Source organism: Ambystoma mexicanum, chromosome 2q, assembly GCF_040938575.1.
Source record: "Ambystoma mexicanum isolate Mex_15411 chromosome 2q, UKY_AmexF1_1, whole genome shotgun sequence".
Classification (NCBI taxonomy): domain Eukaryota; kingdom Metazoa; phylum Chordata; class Amphibia; order Caudata; family Ambystomatidae; genus Ambystoma; species Ambystoma mexicanum.
In genome coordinates, this window is record NC_090924.1 from 822,666,203 (window position 1) to 822,687,609 (window position 21,407).

Genomic DNA, 21,407 nt, shown 5'->3' on the forward strand with positions numbered 1-21,407 from the left:
TTCTGCATATGAACTTAGTTTAAACAAATGCTGGTAATTATTAGTCCAGTCCCACTTGCACAGCTTCTTTTTGAATATCCATTTTAGAACATTGAAGCCAGTGCCACGTCTGAAATCAGGGTACCAAGAAATGGTTTCAAAACATTTTACAACCCAGCTATCAAAGCCCCTACTAGCTACTTTCAAAGTGCTGCCTTGGGTATTAGCCAGAAGAGATAATATTTTGCAGTGAAGTGTTCTTTTTAAGGTATAAAGCTCCTTGTCTTACAATGGCCTATCTCTTCAGTGATGTCAGGCCTAGCTCCAGTTTAATATATTCAATATATTTATAAACAAAGGGGTGCCTGGTGTAAATCCCTGGTCCTCCAGGCTAGATACTTTGAGAACAAACAATAGTGGACCCATGGGAAAGGTAATGGCCCTTCTTACACATTTATCTTTTTAAATATATCAATAATTGTCACTTTTAGTTCAGATTAATTTTATTATCATACACAAATATATAAGCTCATAAAACCAATATCAAAACAATGTATTCAAAATTCAACTCATAATGCATTCAATCCTACCATTCATTCTATATCACTCTCCTAAAAAACTGTACACATCACACCTATTTCTCTGACCACTTGGTCATCAATCTATATTTTCACTGTGAAATGTCCTCCATATAACTCTCAGATGATTCTATCTATGTATAATCAGTTACACAGATATAGTTGTCTACACGTGTTTCGATTGTCTGATTGGACTTTAACACATTCATCCACTTGGTAAAGAGTAGGTTGAGTTCACCACCTAAAAAACACAATAAAAGCCATTGTCCATCTAAAATCAAGTCATTCCCTTTTATTTATCTGTTACAATTGATGTAAATATGCATGATTCTCAAAAGTAATCCTTAAATCACCTTTTCCAATGTTGTTTCCTTATATTACAAAAAAGCTGATACATCGGATAAATCCTAGAGGTCAGCACATCTAACCCTACATCAACAATGCAAAAAACTGTATAGCCAACCTCTTGGTTCCGTAGTTAATTTTCCGTAGTACTTCCCACAGTCGTATAGTACATTGTCTACTCATGTACTAGTTAGCATCCTATGAACAAAGAGAGTATATTTTTTATTTTTAACATTCACCCTAGTTTGCCCATGTGATAACCAATATCATCTGTACAACCCGATACTTGCATCCAAATCGAATGCTTATAGGTACGTATTCTCAATTTTATTTTAGTCAGCCTCCAAAGATTAGTGTTGTTAGCGAGAGCATGTCTTCAACGTAGCTATGCCGCCACGATCTTATTATAAAAAAAAACATAATATAGAGTATCATCATTTCCAATCTCTCAGAAGTCAAAATTCAATAGGCATGGACCGTGCCAGTCCCAGGACTGTTTTCTAAAAATAGCTCTCAACACTATCTAACCATTGCATGTCATGCATTGCCTATGTTTCCAACTCATATAGTATCATTGGACAAAAACACTGCTTATATAGTATCAAAATCTCTTCTAGCGAGTACCCAGTAGTCTAATATGCATATTTGCATATTAAATTAGCTAATTGTTTTGCCTTGAGTCTTTTTGTCTCCTTAATATGTTTATAGGCTCTGGACGAGCTCATCTCAAGGCCCAGGTAGGGGCATTTATCAACCCTCGCTATATCTCCTATACTTGTGGATAAAACGGGGCATTTAATAGGTTTTACATCCACAACCATCAACTTGGTTTTTATCCAAATTGATTAAGTCATTGGTAATAGTATATTTAATATGTTTTTCAAACATACTTTTGATTCCACTAAAAGTATAGTTAAACAGGACGAGATCGTCCGTGTATAGCATGCAAGGTAAAAGTCGGGCAAAATGCATTTGATGACATACCAGACGAGTATAAATTATTCAGTAGGACAGAGATGTTCTTTGCATCTCCCATTACTTCCGTGTTACAAGCCAATACACATGCTAAGTGGCTGCAGATAACCCGCTGGGAGCTGTTTCAACCAATGCACACAACAGTGAAAGGTTTGAATGCCATAAAAAAGGAGTTGAGAGCAATTAGGCTCCCGATTCTCCAAAATAGGTATATCCTCGATCTGATAACAGCGATAAGGGTGCGTATGCACAAAAATTGGTTTGTCCTTTTCTACATACATACCTGCCCATGATGAGGAAAATGGGATCCTCAAAGAGGCCATAACACTATTAACTGATCTCCACACTAAGATTGTAGAGGAGGTGGACGACGTATAGCATGACAACTGACTCTTATCTATTCTTTTGCATCCCCTCCTGGCTACCTTAATGCATTCCAAATACTAGTGTTAACACTATTGGGATTCTGCATCCTTAGAATAGCCATAAACCAATGCAAGAAGACTGCTAAAAAGGCGGTTGGGATGAAAATAGTGATAAACCTGAACACCAAGGCTCATGAGTGCACACAAACTGATGATCTACTTAATTTGGACCTAAGACAGTCCTATCATCCCTCCAGGCTCAAAATTGTATTATCCCAGAGACCCCCCCGTAATTACGGGGGACGTTGGGCATTTTGCAAACTAAATGTGGAATGCTGCTATATGACCTGGAGTGTGGACGAACATATAAAGAGTTCAGGTGACCTTTGGGGGAGTGGAGGGGGGGTGACCAAGATATGGCCTCCCAAGGTACCATGTTGTGGGGAGGGCCCTTCAAGAGATGTAGTTGAGGACTCGACCAGAGGGAGAATGTTAATAGAGAATTCTCCTAACCAATACCTAATCCCTGTAGGTTTTTTTAACCAGGATTGTAGTGTAACGTCAATTGAGATGTATTTTGAATGTATAAACTTTTTAACATGAGATTCCTTAAGAGCTGTGCCCCTATTTCTTGTATGCTGTCCCTGTTTTATTTGGGTAATTCATAAAACAGACCTTTGCCATTTACCTTGGCTATTTCCGTTATTGCACTCTGGACATCCAGGCCTGTCTGTTCCACGAAGGGCTGGTTTTTGCAGCCCGCCTTTACAGACGCAACCATCAGTGTGGGCCACCCCATTGCTCACTGATCATATTTTTGGTAACATCATTTAGGTCATTGATTACCTCACTGGAAACAAGAGCACACTGTTGACATCACTTATATAATCACTGGTAAGTAAATGTTAATATAAAAAATGAATTTCCTTTATTTCAAGACCTTTGCGAAACATTCTACAGCTTGATATTTATTGTATTTACACAAAGGAGAAGTATAGGCCATCAGTATGTCAGGCATTTCAAAATGTACCTCAAGGACCAGCAAAACTCAATTTCCTTATACAAGCAGAACAATCGCAAAGTTACGTGCACAGCTGTATCGTCTTCCTCTGTCATGACATATTGTAACCTCAGACATGTATCTATACTCTTCAAGATTGACCTTTACTGGTCGTTTTACTGTAGTAGTACCATTTTGCATGGTATAGGCCTTCCTTTTCTTTGGAGGAAACAGACCTTTATGAATATTAAAAAAAATAAACAATGGCTTTAAACCTTTCTATTACGTTTACCTTACTATCATTCTCTGGACTGCTGCAAAGTCATAGTTACTCTTTTCACATCTTCTTTTCATTTTATCACCATGCTTTGCTATGTATGGTGTGGACTTTTGAACATGCTACGGTTTCCATACATCCATTCTTTAGACATAACCTGAAAGCCGAAGTAAGTACCTTTTCGAATTGTTTGAGTTTGCAAATTGATACAAATGGCTTCCATTTAAAATGTATCAATTTCTGGACAGGTAGATTTAGATCAAACAACTGCACTAGAATTTAATTAATTTCAAGATGTAAAATTAAGACAAAAAAATCACTTCAGTTCCTCTGCTAAACGACTTTCAAGTGTTTTGTGGTAAATTTAAACATTGCTTCTTTCTCCCTTTTATTTGTAATTTGCCTCTCTCTACGTTTTACTTTTAATTTGTTCTATCTCTGTTGACGTAAACAATGTGGTAAGCGATGTCCTCAGTGTGCTCATGGGCTGCGCCAAGTGGTGGATAGGAGTTAGGGTGGTGTATCTTCCAATACTTACTGAATTTCAAGCATTTTCTTGCACTTAACCGATAACTTAACTAAAGCTTTTTCACTCAAGATAATGTATCCAGCTATGCAATCTTGGCTTCATCTGGGGTTGTGAACACCTTTGCATCTTCTATAGGATTGTCAAGTACTGGCACTGTTTTGGAAGTATTTGCAAAAAGGATTGGGCATTGCTCGAGTTGGACCTTGGCATCTGCTTTTCCACATGAATGGGATCTTGTGTTGTGAGGAGCCAGGAAAGAAACGCAGACACAAGTTAGACATGGTTTTGGCTAAAGACTTTTAATTCAAAAGAAAAGGTGTTGTAAAAAGGCCTCATTATCCCCAATATAAGAGGAATTTCCCTAACTCATCAAAAAGCTAATGCGTCTGTCAATTCCAAGATGTCCAAATAAAAGTAAGTAATGTGTCTGCAACCCTATTCTGGCCCTCAGTCTAAAATAACTCTAAGGTGCCAAGGGTAATGTTCCTCTTCTTCAAGTTTGCAAAAATGGTCAAAGTTCAACATAAGAGTTCAAGATCCAACAAAAAGGTTTTTCCTCATTGACAAAAGTTCACAGTTCTAGGTAGAACCTCCTTCCCTAGGTTCTTTGCATTTAACTCTGTTTCAAAAAAATCACCAAGTTTCCAAGAGGACTTCCTCTGTCCCCAAAGAGTGTTCACGTAGCTTGAGGGTCTTGCTCCCTTTCACAAGGTTTCTCTTTAGTTTTTGTTTCAAAGGCACCTTTCCCCCCAAGGTCCTTTCCTTCTCTGTATACAGTTTTGTACACAATGTTACTGTTTTCCTTTAACTTCTTCTGTTAATACGTCACAACCGTAGCTCAATGTCTCCAAGATATGATTTTCCTTTGAGCCACATCATTATAGTTAATAAATGGCTTTTCCTTTTCACAGTTTATACAACAGTCACATTTGTCTTCACCTGGTATTCTGTCAGGACTTTATGTTTAAAACATTCAATGTTTTGTAATATCGGGGGGGGGGGGATGACTCCCTTCCCCTGATGTTTGACAAGCTGGGTTCACTAACTTGCCCAACACCGTCACTTGTTGTGACAAAAGTTCACAAGGCCAAACAGGATCTTTTCTTCCCTTGGCCTCTGACAGGCTTTGTCTTCCCCTTCATGTATTTTGGGTTCCTCACTAGTTACAAGTTTCCCCTTGTGTATATTTCTTTCCTTTCATTCTATTTTTAAGTAATGGCCTCAGTGTGCCGGCAACCCATTCAATTTCCCTGGGCTTAACGGTTGGCTTTGGCGTTGCCTCCTCTTCGTCTGCTTCATAGAACTGGCTCGCCGTGCACCGGTTAAGTGCAATCTTGCCACCGTGCCTCTGCTTGATGTGCGGTTCCTGCAGCATTTCCTTGCTCACAGTAAACTGCCAGCCCCTCCTCCTCGCCTTCATGAGGCTGGGTCAGCCTCTCTGCTGTCTGCCCCATCGTGTCTGCCCCCAGCATGGTGTTGAGAGGCGTTACCGACTGGCAGCCATACCCGCAGCTGCAGCACTCTATTCCTGCTGCTTCTCCTTCTCCTCTCCGTAGACTCTAATGGACCCTCACCCCTGCAGGGTAAGAAAACAAACTCTCATGCCAGTATGTCGAAATCAGTAGCTGGATGGCTATCTCTCCATCTGCTGGACACGTCTCTCCTGGGGTTTGTGAAGGTTTAGCAGACTGAGACCCAGTTCTCCTGGTCAGCTGGGCTGCTCCTTCTGCTGGGCCAATCTAATCATGAACAGTGGTTTGCATTGTATGATAGTTCCCCATCTTGTGATGTATTCATACCATTGCAGTTGGGCAATTCTGTATTACATAAGCAGTTGTGCTTTCATTTTTAAATGAGAGATGAATTGCTAATTTTCTTTATTTTGTTTTTATAGTTCTACGCTAGAATGTTGGCTAAAAGATTAATTCACGGTTTGTCCATGTCTATGGATTCTGAAGAAGCCATGATCAATAAATTAAAGGTAAATCTGTTCCTATTAATAGCATCACAAATTTATATAGCTCCTTACTTTCCTGATACACCTGAACACCTTTTTGTGAGCAAAGAAATGGTTTTGTGAAATTATTCATGAAGTGTGTATTTATCCTAGTGGCGCATGAGGGAGTAAGCGGATTCTGTATTTCATCCTATTCTTATACCCATTGCGATTTTAACATGTTTTAATTACATCTTGTTTTGGGGCATTGTTTTAACTAGGCTTAGAATTTAAAGAAGCGTGTTTGGAGTAGGACATACAATTGTTTTTTCAGAAACTTTAATTGAACAAGACACATCTCACATATTATTTCTTAGGCTTCTGAAGCATGATTTCACTTAAATACTCTTGGAATTACAGCTATCAGTTACCTTTTATGTTTAAATTGAATATTTTAATCAAATTCGGATTTGATACAGTTTCTCGTCATGTAAATATAAAATCTTAATCTTTACGGGAGAGCGGTGAGGCGGATGATAAAGGTGATGTTTATGAAAAGGCTTAAATAGAGTACAGTCCTTTAAGCAAAGGTGGCAAATCTGCACAGATTCTCAGTCACATAAAAAACTATGGGTCATTATTTCACTCAGTAGTAAATAAGAAAACTGACAGTATTTATCTGAGAAATGTATTGCCTTTTGGGGTGAAGGTGGTTTAAAGCAAAACAAATCTTGTAATTGATGTTACTCTTGCAGCAGGAATGTGTTATATAGTCACATGCTCTTCATTATCCTGTCAATAATTGCTTAGTTGGCAATTAGTACTGTCTTCATTTTTCTTAAGAGAAATTTTACTAGTCCTGGGCTGTCTGTTAATAGAGGTTCCAGTAAGGTTTATTGTTGACGCCTCTGTGTTGAAGTAAATTTTTGTGTTTTGACTATATTTGCCCCTACATTTGTCCAGAGAACAACCAGCACTAAGGAAAATGGTGAGTGCATGTGGAATACCTCTGGCGACAGAGGCATGTGTCAGGAATCGAGCATGACTTGGCAGACAAGTGAGAATGATGGCAAACTGCCTTTTTTTGATAATTGAGGAACTCCACATGTAAATCGGTGGGATATTTCTTAAGGGGCATGTTAGTCACAAATGTACCCTCTTGATCCTGAAAGGTTAACAAGATAGTAGGTAAAGATGCAAGTCTTAGTGAAGGATTAAGTAATTAGGAATGGCACCAGAGTACTTTATATTCACTTCTTGAAGAGACTAAGAATTTCGGTTTAGCTGATATCTTCAGAAAAGGGGGTGCCATGTAGTAGCCACTGGAGTGAGCGCTGCGCCATGTTTGAGTGCTTTATAGGCTGGCTTTGAAGTTATGCACTGTTGGTAGACTATTAAACATTACCTACAGTTTTAAAATGGTTCTGCAATATCGGAGGGTGTTTGAAAGAACAATAGATCTCATATTACCATGATGCTTCTAATACTCATGTTGTGTATGCTTATTTTGTACATCACATGACATTTGCTTTCTCATGCAAGTGAGCCAACATGCCCTCAAGACATGTACAAACGAAAAAGTAATTGAATTGAGTGTTATAGAGCATTCTAAGAGATTTTTGGATCTCGCTTATTTGAAGAAATATATTGATTATAATGTGGAACTGTCACCTTTTATAGAGATGTTTAAATGGTCAGGAATAGCTATGAAAAAGAAAATATATGGTTGTTCACAGCGTCATTTCACTCTTTTCATGTTGCAATTTGGGTGGATAAATCCTTCTAAAATGTGAACTGTTCTACACTCACATTATTTAGAAATGATACCATTTATATTGTTTCTGAACTTTCTTACAGGTCTACAAGCACATATTTAAACATAGTTTTAGGCATATAACTTCTTACTACATTGATGAGGCAACAATATCCTAACAAGGACGCTAGCCAGGCCTTTCCAAATTATAAACTTTTATTGCAATGCTAATTTAAGAAGGTCTATATACATGGCACTAGTCCAACACTCTTTAATCAAGTACATTTTCAGGTATTCCGCTCAACACTCTAAATTCTCTTTGTTTGATGCATTTGTATGTATTTATTTTTTTTCTTGGGCTTTGCAACACACTACAGTGCTTCCAAGTTCTAAGACGCTAATGCAAAGCAGCAACATGTTAGCGCTGACTAGAATATAAAACACTTAAGAAAATAAGAAATAAAAAGAGAAGAACCTCCATTTCCCAAAACCGCCTATTGCGTCAAAGAATGAGCCATGACTCGCTGGCCCAAAAAGTCCCAAACGTTCCTTCTTCGGACAGAAGAGAACATCTCTTAATAAAAGGAGGTATGGTGCCTTTCAATGAAAGGAAAATGCACTTTGCTCCAGTGCAGAATGAAGGGTGGAGTCATCTTGCCTTTAAGTCTGGGATCTTGGCCTACAAAAGAGTATTTCATCCACATCTTGAAAGCGGTCAACCCCAGAGGAGCTGTTCACATCCAGAAACAGGGAGTCTGGAGCCAAATGTAGGTGGGCGGGTGGTGGGGGTGGCTGTGTGTGGGCACAACCACTCTCTTCAAGGGACACTCTCGCTGTTTCTGTTGAGTTCCATCATTATTTGTTTGGGATGCTTGGTTATGGCATGTTTTTGTACGTTTCTGCACACACTCTATTGTCTGTGCTTTGCCCTAGGTCATGAATGGCGTCAATAACTCAGACTCTGAAGTTTGGTTCGAAGGTTTTTATTTTGGAAATTGTCATTTAATTTAGTATGGCCTGTAGTTATGTGAGCTGTGATCCGCCGCAACCTGGCGTCTGGTAGATCTTCTAGATGCTGACATGGAAGTCGACACACTTCTGCTTATGAAACTCCGAGTCTGCTTCTGAGGTGATTTGCAGATTTTGATTTCTATGATTGTCGATGTGCAAATGATTGGGCATCCCCCACTCATGTCTTGAAACTGGCTGAAGTGATTGTTCACTAAAACAGCTGCAGCTTCCAGTAATTTGAAATCGGAAGAACTCTGGGCTGTTTATGTGGCCGCTGCCCACTCAATAACCCTATGCATTGCATTTGAATCAGAGCAGCAAATTATCATGGTCAAATTCTTACGAGCGAGCTGTGTTTTATGGAACTTGTTAATGATGGTTTTGCATAGCTTCAAGGGCATAATTATGTGATTTCTTGGTTAGAAAAAAACACTCCACAGACATGAAAGTGCTTTAAGCAGAGCTGCAGCAGGCGACGGTCTTCAATAAGCGCTGATGGAGCTTGCAGTGATGTCACCTCCCGGTGTGCAGCGAGCGTTGCAGACCAGTTCTCCACTGCTCCAGGGGCTCCCTCCTTAATCATGTGGTTTCATTCACCCTGAATCGGCAATCGCTGATGACCCTAACTTTCGGAGCTATGCTTGTTCGCCAGCGCAGCCCAGTGAGCAATGTATCTTTCGAGGGGATTGGGTCCTCCGACGTATTCCATATCTATGACAGTAATCACCACAGCTGTGCTGCTTCGGGAAATCTTCAGCGTCTGCGTCCTGCTTCGATGACGTCGATACGCCGCCCTCGAGGACCTCCTCCGACGGCCGACGTCACTGGATGTTATAAGCAGGACGCACGACGCCTGTAGCCTCAGTTCTGTTTTTTCCGCGAACGTGTTCGCTTCGGGAATCTCGGCGCGCCTCGACTCTTTGGAGTTTCTGTTGTTTCTCGGTTCTTCGAACCTGTTTGGTGTTTGTGAAGTATTTCTTCGTGAAGATGTCTACCTCGTCTTCCACACCGCGTCCGGGCTTTAAGATGTGCGGGGACTGTGGGTCCAAGATGTCGGTTACGGACTTGCACGACGCCTGCCTCTGGTGCCTCGGGGAGGCCCATGACACGGATGACTGTGTCGACTGCCAGTCGCTCACGTCGAAAGCCTTGCGGTAGGTAAGGTGTCCAAGCCCCAGAAGTCGAGGTCTGCGGGGCTTTCGACGGACGACTCGAGGGGCGACTCTCCACGTCGTCGTCGGAAGTCCAGTGGACCTCGGCCCCGGAGTCGGTCTCGCCACTCCTTGGACTCTTCGAGGCACTCCCGGAAGCGCCGTCATCGGTCGCCTTCCCCGTCCTCATCCGAGGACTACGCCCGTCGGCGGGTCGCTTACCCCACCAAGCATGCAACACCAGAGGAATGGGCTTTCTTCGGGAAGAAAATGTTGGAGATTCTCGAATCGCAGGGCACTGGTCCATCCGCGCCTCCGAGTGGGGTCGGTCGTGATCAGCCGAGAGACACCGCTCGCACGCCTTCGGGCTCGAGTGGTCATCACGATTCGTGGGAAAGGTCATGCTCGGACAAGGGGAATCGTTCTCGGCATGCCCGTTCCAGGTCCCGGTGCTCGACACGCTCGAGACCGTGTGAACTTGTGGTGTCTTCACGGAAGACGTCGACGCTGGTGGCGCCGAGGTCGTCGACAGACTCTTTCGAGGGTTTGCCTTCGAAGAAGTCGTCTACGCCATCGAGGTCCCGGCCGTCGAGGGACACGCTCAGGGCCCCGGCCTCGAGGACTGTGTCGGCACCGACGATGCTGTCGACGCCATGCTCGGCATCAACGCCGATTCACTCGACGCCTATCGAGGCTGTGTCGACGGGGGTACCCCGTGGCTCGGGGGAACCACCTAGGAAGGCTCTGGCCAAGGTCAAGCATGGCTTTGGTTCAAGTTCTGTGCCTTCTTATCGCCATCTGGAGTTCATTTCAGAGGTGGATGAGGGCTCTGATGATGGCATGGTGCCTGACACGGTGCCAGAAGAGATTCTCTCGGGCCATAGCCAGTTTGAGGACTTGAGGCAGTCCCTGCATGATGCTAGTGGGCTGGACACCTCTACGGAGGTGGAGTTTTGTAGGCCTGAGTCTGGCACTCATGCCGATTGTTTGTACCGGCGCCTTATGTCAAGGGTCATCGAGTATTTAGGATGGTCTGCTCCCCCGGGGGAGTTTGTTCAGGATGACCTTACGGATATCCTCGACATTGGTCCACCGGTACTGCCGTTTCATATGGCTCTAAAGAAGAGGGTGGCGGCGGCTTGGACTGCTCCGGAGAGTCTCCCAGCAGTGGGCAAGTCTTTGCCGCGAAAATACCGCCCAGCCAGTAGTGACCCCTGCTACTTGTCCAAGCACCCTACTCCAGAGAGTTTGGTGGTGCAGGCGGCTACGGCCCCGGCAAAGCAGGCGTCGTACCCTACCATCCCTCCTGATAGGGACGACAAGCGTTTTGACGGCTGGGCGAAGAAAGTGTTTTCTGCAGGGGGTATGGCGCTTCAGGCGGCCAACTCCATATGTGCCTTGTCACGTTTCACGCACACTCTGTAGAACTGTTTTTTCCTTGGCAGCTGAACATATTCCCAAAGGGGACGAACGGGATGGTTTCCTTGCCATGGTTCAGGATGGCAAGGATGCCATGTGTGAGGCCGTTCAGTCGGGTTTGGACATGGCAGATTGCGTCAGCCGGTCCATGGCGGCGAGCACCGTGATACGCAGGTTTGCGTGGTTGCGGAAGTCGGGGTTTGCTCCTGATGTGCATGCCCAGCTCCTCAACATGCCCTTTCACGGGGAACATCTTTTTGGCAGCGAGGCTGACGAGAGCCTTGACAGGTTGCAGACCTCAAAGGCTGCAGCAAAGTCGTTGGGCGCTGCAGTTCGACAACCTCTGCCTTTTCTTCCTAGGGGACAGCAATGGAGGGGAGGTTCCTTTTGTTATTACTCGTCCTTTGATAAAGCGAGAGGAGCTGCCAGTCAAAGGGGCCACCGTAGGAGTGCCAGAGGTGGAAAACAAGGTACTCGAGGTACCAAGGCCGCTCGGGCTGTTGCCTCTTTTCCCTCAGGCAACGCTGCAGCCGCTTCAGCTCAGTCATGAGGCCATGTCGCATGGTTCGCCGGTTGGGGGAAGGCTGGCGCAGCATCTTGCAGAGTGGTGCGCCATTATTTCAGATGTGTGGGTTCTGGAGATCATAACCCACGGCTACTGTCTTCCTTTCCGGGAGAGGCCTCAAGACAATCCACCGGGAAAGAGTCCGGATCTGCTCCTTGCGCAGGAAATTCAATCCCTGCTGGAGAAAGGCGCCATAGAACTGGTGCCGGTAGCGGAGAGGAACAAGGGATGGTATTCCCCTTATTTTTTTATTTCCAAGAAAGACGGGGATTGAGACCCATCATGGACTTGCACGGTTTGAACAAACTCCTCAGGAAGGACAAGTTCACGATTCTCTCAAGTCCTCCAGGCCCTTCAATTTCAGGACTGGTTGGTGTCTCTCGACCTCAAGGACGCTTATTTTCATGTGCCGATCCATCCAAATCACTAGAAGTACCTGAGGTTCGCGGTTGGCAACTCGCACTTTCAGTTTCGGGTCCTGCTTTTCGGATTGACCTCCGCCCAGAGGGTCTTCACCAAGCTCATGGTAGTGGTGGCAGCACACCTCAGGAAAGGGGGGGATTCACGTCTACCCCTACCTGGACGATTTGTTGATCAGGATGCGCTCTCCCGAGTGAGTCCTGGATCATCTGTCTGTCACCTGCCACTCCCTCCACAAGCTGGGCTTCTCCCTCAACTTAAAGAAGTCCCATTTGACACCAACTTAGAGGCTCAAGTACATCAGAGCAGTGCTCGACACGTCCCTGGGGCAGTGTTTTCCTCCCCACGTGAGGGCTCATCACATTCAGCAGATGGTGCACAAGTTTCAACTTGCCCAGACTCTCCCAGCGTTCGAGTTCTTGAGACTGCTCGGCCTCATGGCATCCTGCATTCTTCTGGTGCCAGAGGCCAGGTTGCGGATGAGATCTTTGCAATGGGCACTCAAGCTCCAGAGGTCTCAGTCCTCCGGCAGGATGTCGGACACTGTTCAGTCGCCGGGACCTTCTGTGGTGGGCCGACGAAGGCAATCTGATGAGGGGCGCTCCATTTGACTGCCCTGGCCGGAGGTGACGACCGTGACGGATGCATCCCTCACGGGATGGGGAGCTCATGCCAACGAGTTGAGTCAGTGGTCGTTGGTCTCCGTCGGAGTCCAGACTCCATATCAATCTGTTGGAGCTGAGGGCCGTCAGGCTAGCCCTGATGCTTTTCTGCTGACTGTGCGAGGAAAGAATGTCCTGATCCTGACGGACAACATGTTAGGGAGAATTCTCTGTTTAGGCTGAATTTCCCAACCTAGTGAGTCCCCCAGCAGCTTTGCTGGATTTTTGGGGTTTAATTTTTTCTCCTGCCAAGAGTGAGACTCTTTTACCCTCACTCTTGGACATGATTTGAGTGCGTTTCTCTGAATCTAGATGTGTTTGATGGGCTATGGGGTCTTTTACTCCGTAGGGTTTCATGTGTTTTTGTGATGTGTGTTACACAGCACCCTCCGTGCAGTAACACAGGGGTGTCATAGTGACCCCCCAGTATAGACTCCATACCCTGGGACTGACTGTCTCCCAGGCCATGTAAAGTCACCATTGACTTTACTAGTCTTAAATTCTGAACAGAACCAGTGCAAACCATCATATTATGGACGTACTGGCTGGGGCAATTCGATTGCCCCGAGGTCTGTTAGTCGAGGGGGCACGTCTCCGTCCCCCCTGATCGAGTTTTGGCTGGTGGCAGTGGATACTACTTTTTATATTCAACCGCGAATATTTTCCTATGGGATTTCCCATTGTTTTAGGCTACTATCTTTATTTAATTATTTACGGTAGCCTCGAACATACCAAAGCTCTGGTCAGTATTTGCTTGTATTATTGTATCTGAGTGCCTATTGAGTATACTTTGCATACTGCCTAACTCTTCTTGAGGGAAGTCTGACTGCTCAACCACAGCTACCAGGAAAATCTGGGTGGTACAGACTGCTACCAAGTGGGTTTACTGCCAACACCTGTAGTCTTAAATCTTTTGCAGTGGTCCCTAAGGGAACTGCACAGGTTTCTGCCTAACACAACACAGTGGCCATGCACTACCTCAACAAAAAGGGGGGGCAGGGTCACTTCCTCTGTGCAGGGAGGCGATGCAGCTCTGGTTCTGGGCAATCCAGCAGGACGTTTCGATCTCGACAGTTCATCTGGCAGGAGACGAAAACGAGACGGCGGACGCTCTGAGCAGGCAGAGCGTTATCTCTCACGAGTGGGAGTTGGCTCATGAGATTCTCCTGGAGATCTTCGCCCTTTGGGGGACCCCTCAAGTGGATGTTTTCGCCTCCAGTGTCAACCAGAAGTGCGAGAGGTTCTACTCACGGGAATTTCCTCCAAACGGATCTTTAGACGCGCTCGTGGTGGAGTGGTCATTCCCACTGCTGTACGCGTTTCCTCCAGTCCCCGTCATCCCGCAAGTACTGCGGATATTACGGAGGTTCGGTTCCCGGATGATCCTCATTGCTCCGGCGTGGGCCCGGAGGACGTGGTACCCAGATCTTCTCCACTTGTCCATCTGCCCTCCACGTCTTCTTCCCTACCGAGACAATCTGCTCTCACGGGAGGGGGGGGGGAGTCAGGTTCTCCATCCAGAGGTCAGATCCCTTAACCTTCACGCTTGGTTTCTGAAAGGTTGAGGTATAAGGATTGGGACCTCCCTGAAGACGTGATGGAGGTGTTGCTTTCGGCCAGAAGGCCCGCAACAAAGTCCCTGTACTGTTGCCGTTGGAGAAAGTTCTGCGACTGGTGCAGGGTTAAGAATGTGGATCCTTTTGCATGTGAAATTCCCATGGTTCTGTCTTTTTTGCTTTCTTTGGCCCATAGGGGCCTTCAAGTGGGTACCATTAAAGGTTACCTGGCGGCGCTGTCCATATTTAAGCGCTTGTCTGAAGAGTGTTCCTATTTTAAAATTCCTTTAATTTCTCAGTTTCTGAAAGGGCTCACTAATGTGTTCCCTCCGTCGCCTTTCCAGGTGCCCGGTTGGGATTTGAACCTTGTTCTCAAGTTTCTGATGGGTGCTCCGTTTGAGCCTTTGCATTCATGCCCTTTGAGACTGTTAACTCTGAAAACTGTATTTTTAGGTGTGGTCACTTCCACTCGCAGAGTGAGTGAGTTACCGGCACTTTCAGTTAAGCCACCCTTCACTGTTTCATAAGGACAGGGTTGTCCTTAGATTTATTCCTTCTTTTCTTCCGAAGGTGGTGTTGGAATTTCATTTAGGCCAGAAGATTGTTCTTCTGGCATTTTATCCTCCTCCACATCCTGGTAAGGAAGAGGAGAGGCTCCATAGGCTTGATCCTAGGAGAGCGTTAAGCTTTTATATTTCACGCATGTCCCGGGTCAGAGTGGACGATCAGCTCTTCATTGGTTACGCTGGAAAGCGTTTGGGACCGGCTGTGACGAAACAGACTTTGTCTCGCTGGATTATTTTGGCTATCTCTGAGTGTTACCGCTTGGCGGGTAAGGACCCACCGGTCGGCTTACGGGCCCATTCTACCAGGGGTATGGCTGCCTCTACTGCCCTGCAGAGGGGTGTTCCTATTCGAAACATCTGTGATGCAGCCACCTGGGCTTCGGTACATACTTTTGTACGTCACTTTTCCCTCGATTCCATCCGGGCGCAGGATCTGGCCTTTGGCAAGGTGGTCCTTTACTCTGCAATTTGATTGTGCATGCTAAATTTCTGTTTTCTAAATTCTTTTCCCACCTCCTTGCATTGGTACTGCTTTGGGAGTCTGTCATAGATATGGAATACGTCGGAGGACCCAATCCCCTCGAAGAACAAGTTACTTTCTTACCTGGTAATGTTCTTTCGATGGGATGGTCCGATGACGTATTCCATATCGCTCCCTCCCTACCTTCCCCGCTACAGAATTTCTTATGCGATTTGCAGCTTACGTTTCCGCAAGGCTTTGTGTGTCAGGCTGGTAGAAGATTGGTGGCACACGTTCTGGGAAAAAACTACAACTGAGACTATGGGCATCGTGCGTCCTACTTATAACATCCAGTGACGTCGGCCGTTGGAGGAGGTCCTCGAGGGTGGCGTATCGACGTCATCGATGCAGGACGCAGACGCCGAAGATTTTCCAAAGCAGTACAGCTGTGGTGATTACTGTCATAGATATGGAATATGTCGTCGAACCATCCCATTGAAAGAACGTTACCAGGTAAGAGAGTAACTTGTTCTTCTCAATTGTTGCCAGCGGCGTTCCGTATGAGGGAGTTTTCATATGCAGTTGCAAGTAAGTTCCCACTGCCTGTCTATATGTTGGCATCTGCTCTTTCTCGGCACTCCACTGTATGCCTAATTTCTTAGGTCCGGCTGCTGCTTTGGACTGCTCCACCCCTTTTCTGCTCAGCTCCACCTTTGGGTGTGATGCATACACCGCCAGCTTCCACCTGACTGGAATACACTTCAGCTTCAGGAAGTGAGTTTCTTTTTTGAAGATGGGTCAGCTATTTGAGCTATAATGAAGACAATACTAGTCCCTTATGGGTTTGCTACTTTGGATTTCGGTGACGTACAGGATTTTCCTGAGCAATTGTACAACCAGGATGCCTATCTGGCTGTCCTGGCTTCTGGTTTGAGGGATGCCAGTGGGTTAGACAGCTCCCTGGAGCTGGAGTGTTGGCAAGCTCCTGCCTATGTCAAAATCCATGCTTGCTTCCAGAGTACTCTTCCCAAGGTGGTTGAGTTCTCAAGGCTAGCTGCACCCTTGAGACCGGTGGTCCTGTTTCAGATGGACTTTTTGGGAGGAGGCCCTCAGAAGGCATCCTTTCAACCCTGTTGTGGCAGCCCCTGTTAAGGGGAGAGCAGGTTGTGGCAAAAGTCTGCCTTGGTTCCTCCTTGATGTGCTGTTTCACGGTGACCACATGTTTTGGGCAAAAGCAGACGAAAGCTTGGAAAGGTTTAAGGCCTCCAAGGCTGCGGCTAAGTTCCTTTGTTTAGCTCTCCTTCCGGTCCCTTCCCTCTTTCACCCATATCAGTGTGGGTCAAGCACTCTCCAGTAAGAAAAAGTTGCCATCTCCGGGTGTCCTTTCAGTTGCCCTTTGGTCCAAAGCTCCTTTAGATGGGAGGGAGATTGTCCCTGTTAATCACTTCCGACGCATGGCCCTTCAGGTCATATCACAAGGATACTGGTGGCTTTTTGTTCATTCTCCACCCTTCTTCTGCCTTCCTTCCCCTCTGGATACTCTTTTTCGAAGAATAAGAGTGCCATTGGCAGGGATGAGGTGCCTAATGGCCTTGGGTCCCATTCGACCAAATATGTACCCTCCACCTATGCTATACATTGGGGTGTCCCTGCCTTGGACATCTTTCCATCTAAAAGGACCTGCCATAACAAGTTTGCCAGGCATTGTCGGGATTCATTGTCAGGGCAGGATGCTCATTTTGGGTGAGCTGTCCTCCAGAGTTACCCGGTGTATTTGATGATCTTGTTCTCCTCCATCCTCAAGGCTCTCGACTGTTATCAGAGACTTTATAAGAAAAGGATGCTGTGAGCGAGGAATCAATTATTTGAACAAATACATTAAATCTCTGTCATTTCCTTCCTGATGGTTTAGTCCTTCCTCATAGATTCCTCATCGCCTCCCAGCCTGCCCCTATTGGCAAATAGCTTGTATATCTGCTGTTCTGTGTTCCCTCAGCCTCTGAGTTCCAAGGGAAGAGACAGATGCGAGGTAATCAGGCATGTCGGACTTCAAATATACTGGCCCTGACATTGCATCTGGCGTCTGGGTGTGCTAAAGCACTGTGGTGGAGCCATGCTGTGCCCCCTTATAGCTGAAAACATTTTAGGACAGGTGGCGCTAAAGAAGATGAGTCTTAGACAAGAAATCTGTCGGAAGGAGGACTAATCCACCAGAAAGAACATTAGTGAGAGGTAATTTTCTTCTTTGGCAGAGTGCAGGAGAGGCACTCCTGAGAAAGGTTCAGTAACTTCCACTCCTCGTTCTTGATCGGCAATGAAGGAATTGTTGTACTCAGAAGACGCAGTGAAGATGAAAAAAGTAACACCACCATTCTTGGAGTAAGATTTCTTCCTGTTGGACCCGCACTTCCTTCTCAAAAAAGCATTACCACATGTCATTCTGCAGATCATTGCGAGTCCCCTCATTCTCCAGCATGGGGTCTGGCATGGATTCACATGCTCATGAATATTCCCCGTCGTCAGGCCGGGAATCCTCGGTATAGAAAAAATCAGTATCAGTTTTGTTTCTGATCCGTCTTTCTTAGTAGTAACCAATCACTGGTCTCTGGGTCATACTGCCCCTAGCCAATGACTGCCCTCTCCCTAAGCCCCACCTCTGGCAGCCATCCTCAGATTTTTACCGCACGTTCAAGTGTTGGGAGTCCTCGTGCTGTAGCTCTCGAGCTTTTGCTGCGTTTTCGCGCTTTTTCAGGAGATTTTTCTCATTTTTCAGTTAAATAGAGCCTCAAGCTCCACCGTTTCTACATCCGATCAACGGGGACCCGTTTCGAGTTTTCTACGCCCCTCAAGGGTGAAGATTTCGTCGAGTTACGCTTTTGGAGGATTCCAGAAGTTCCGAGGCCTACCCCGGACATGGCCCAGGACAAAGGAAGCTCGACGCCCGGGAAGCTGTTCACGACCTGCCCTGGATGCCAGCTTCAGAATGTGTTCAAGGAGGACGACCATTCGTTATGCCTCTACTGTCTCCATGAGGACAAGACGCACGTGGAGAAGGTCCAGGCGTTTTGTGGGAACATGTCGGAGCCGACCATGAAGGATCGCCACCTCCGTCTCGCCAACTGGCTGGAAGGTAAGAGCCTGTCAGGCGGGAAGAAGAAGAAGAAGTCCGAGCGGTCTTCTAAGTCCTGTGAGGGCACCCTGGCGACGGGGGCCCAACAAAAGGCCAAGCACTGCGAGTCCGCGGTCACCGGGAGTGCCGAACGGTCGGGCTCCTTGGCTGCCAGGCAGGGTGCATCCTCCCCGGCGCCATCAACCACGAGCCAACGCTCTGGCTCGGGTAAGAGGAAGTCAGAGAACCCGGCGAAGCTTCTGGAGAGGCCCCGGTCGATCTCGAAGATTCCGGCAGAGGGGGAGCGAGGCTCAGACCCTCCCCCCAAGGTGAAGGCCCCAGTCGTGCAGAAGGTAACGATGGCCTTAATTCACCCTGCTAAGACCTCGATTGAGGATGTCGCAGCGGCCCTGGCTCAGCCAGTGGAGGCTACGCCTTTGGAGGCGACCTCAGGATCCAGAGTCTCCCTGCCACCGCGGAGGGAGTAGTCTTTGAGGCCCATCGAGAAGACCCCCACGAAGTCCCCGTTAGAAAAGAAGGGGGAGGGGCAGGTGGCCATCGTGTATACAGACACGACCTCTGAAGAAGAGCTCATCGAAGTCGTGGAGGAGGCCCAGCCCATCGGGAGGGATCCCGACGAGGGCGACGACGAGAGCGACGGTGTCGCCGACGAGGTTCCTCAAGAGCCCTCGCGCCCGTAGTTTCCAGTGCCGCAGGACACTTCGGCGGCCATTTTGTCAGCGATTCAGTCCTTATGCTCTGAGATAAGGACAAGGTTGCCCCTCCCCCCGATGGAGGTACCTGAGCCAAACCCGACGGGGGAACCGGAGCCGGGACCTTCGGAAAGTCCACGGCATAAGAAGAGGATGACGCATCCTCCGCCACCTCTCCCACCTCTGCGGCCCGCTCTGCCTTCCCCCCGGTCAACTACCCACAGGGATGATACAGGCACGGACACGGCTACGACAGGTACAGATGACGACGAAGGCGACGACGGGACATGTCCCCCGTCGCCCCCTGCTCAGGCGTCCCCGCCCGACGAGATTGGATCCTTTCATGCCATGATTTCCAGGGCATCCGAGCTCTTCCAGCTCTGCCCCGAAGAGAAGAAAAAGGAAGGGTTCCTTTACCAACGCCGCAAGGCTAAAAGGAAGACTGTCCTCGCCGTACCACTTCTGGATGACATCTGGGATGAGGGGCTCTCCCTCCTCAAGAACCCTGCCACGGCGCCTGCAATGAGGGACCGGTACGAGAAGAAGTACCGGGTCCCCGACGCTGCCCCCTTGTGCCTTCGGGCACAACCTGCCCCGGATTCGGTCGTCTCGGCGGCGGCAAAGAAGAAAGCTGGGGGGGCATCGGCCTCGACATCAACTTCCCAGCCGGACGGCGAGGGCAGGAAAATGAACACGATGGGACGACGGGTCATCTCATCCGCAGCAACGACTATCAAGGCGGCCAACGCCCTGGCTATCGTAGCCCGCTACGACAGGGAGTTGTGGTTCAAAATCGCCCCTCTACTGGACTTCATTCCGGACGCCAACAGGGCTGAAGCCCTTGAAATCTTACAGAAGGGTGAGAATGCTTCGGACCACGCCATCACGGTGGCAATGGACATCGCCGACACCGGTTTCCGTCAGTTGGGCAACGGCGTTTGCCTGAGACGACAAGGATGGCTCAAGGCGACAGATTTCCGCCAGTACGTACAAACCAAATTTTTGGACATGCCCTTCGACGGGAACAGTGTAAAACGCACAGAAAAACAAGCTCAATTATCCCTCTTTTAGTCCACCTCGGACTTGGGTCTGGGAAAAGGTGATAAGGATAGATTATCTATTTTATCTATCTGATCAAAGAGACACATGGAACAAATGTTATTTTCAAGAGAGTCCGCAGAATAAAAAACACATTTTTAATCACATCAATATAGTAACACAAAAAACAAAATGGGTGCTTTCCACAAGACACCTCACAAGTTTAAGACACATTCAGAGAACTCCGAGATTAAAAAGTCCAGCAAAAACACATTTTTTTCTACTGTTGTGACAGATCACCTTACTAAACTGTTTTCAAATTGTTGGTCATCTCACACAATATTTTAGGGGAACAAACTAAATATACACAGCGTGGCAGTTCTAATGCTGTAGAGGAGAGACACATAGATTGTGGTGTCTACAGGATGTCTACATATGTTTCGGCCCACAGATTTACATCAACACCATCCCTGGTGTTCTGCTGTTCTAGTTATGGCCCTCTTCAGGACAGTATATTGCTTCTGGGGTGACATAGAAGTTCACAGAAACAGATCCCCAGGTTTTTCACAGTTATTCAGGTACTGTAAGGAATGAAAAAACTGAATTTGTGTTAGTGCTAGGTCTACAGAAGTACATGGTTAAAAACTCTTTTGATATAAATTCGTGTGTTTGGGCTCTTTTGTTGCCCATCATTCAACTTTTCACTGACCTTTATAGACCCTTGTGGTTGGACTAAAGATCAATTACTATAGCAGAGGAAATGAAGGATCTCTCTCTCTTTGTGCGTTACGATACGCAACTTAGACGATCAAATTTTCGATTTGTGACAGACATCATGCCGTTGTTGTTTCCTTTCGTCAAGGGGTTTCCTTTTTTACGTTTTCCGGACCTATTTATGAGAAAGAATCATGTATTTAATAATGGAATATATCCTAGAGTAAAGGGGAACACAAGTCATCTGACATGTGTACTGACCTGGTGCTTCTTAGGCTGTTTATTT

General features: G+C 46.6%; 1 protein-coding gene across 1 annotated transcript in view; it reads left to right on the top strand.

The window, feature by feature from the left end:
- The window catches only part of CUL2 (cullin 2), a 1,882,542-nt gene that overhangs the window by 1,299,842 nt on the left and 561,293 nt on the right, over nucleotides 1-21,407 (top strand). The window contains exon 15 of the mRNA XM_069648039.1: nucleotides 5,943-6,029. Within this exon, the coding sequence (XP_069504140.1) occupies nucleotides 5,943-6,029 (87 nt within the window). The remainder of the gene's footprint in view (nucleotides 1-5,942; nucleotides 6,030-21,407) is intronic.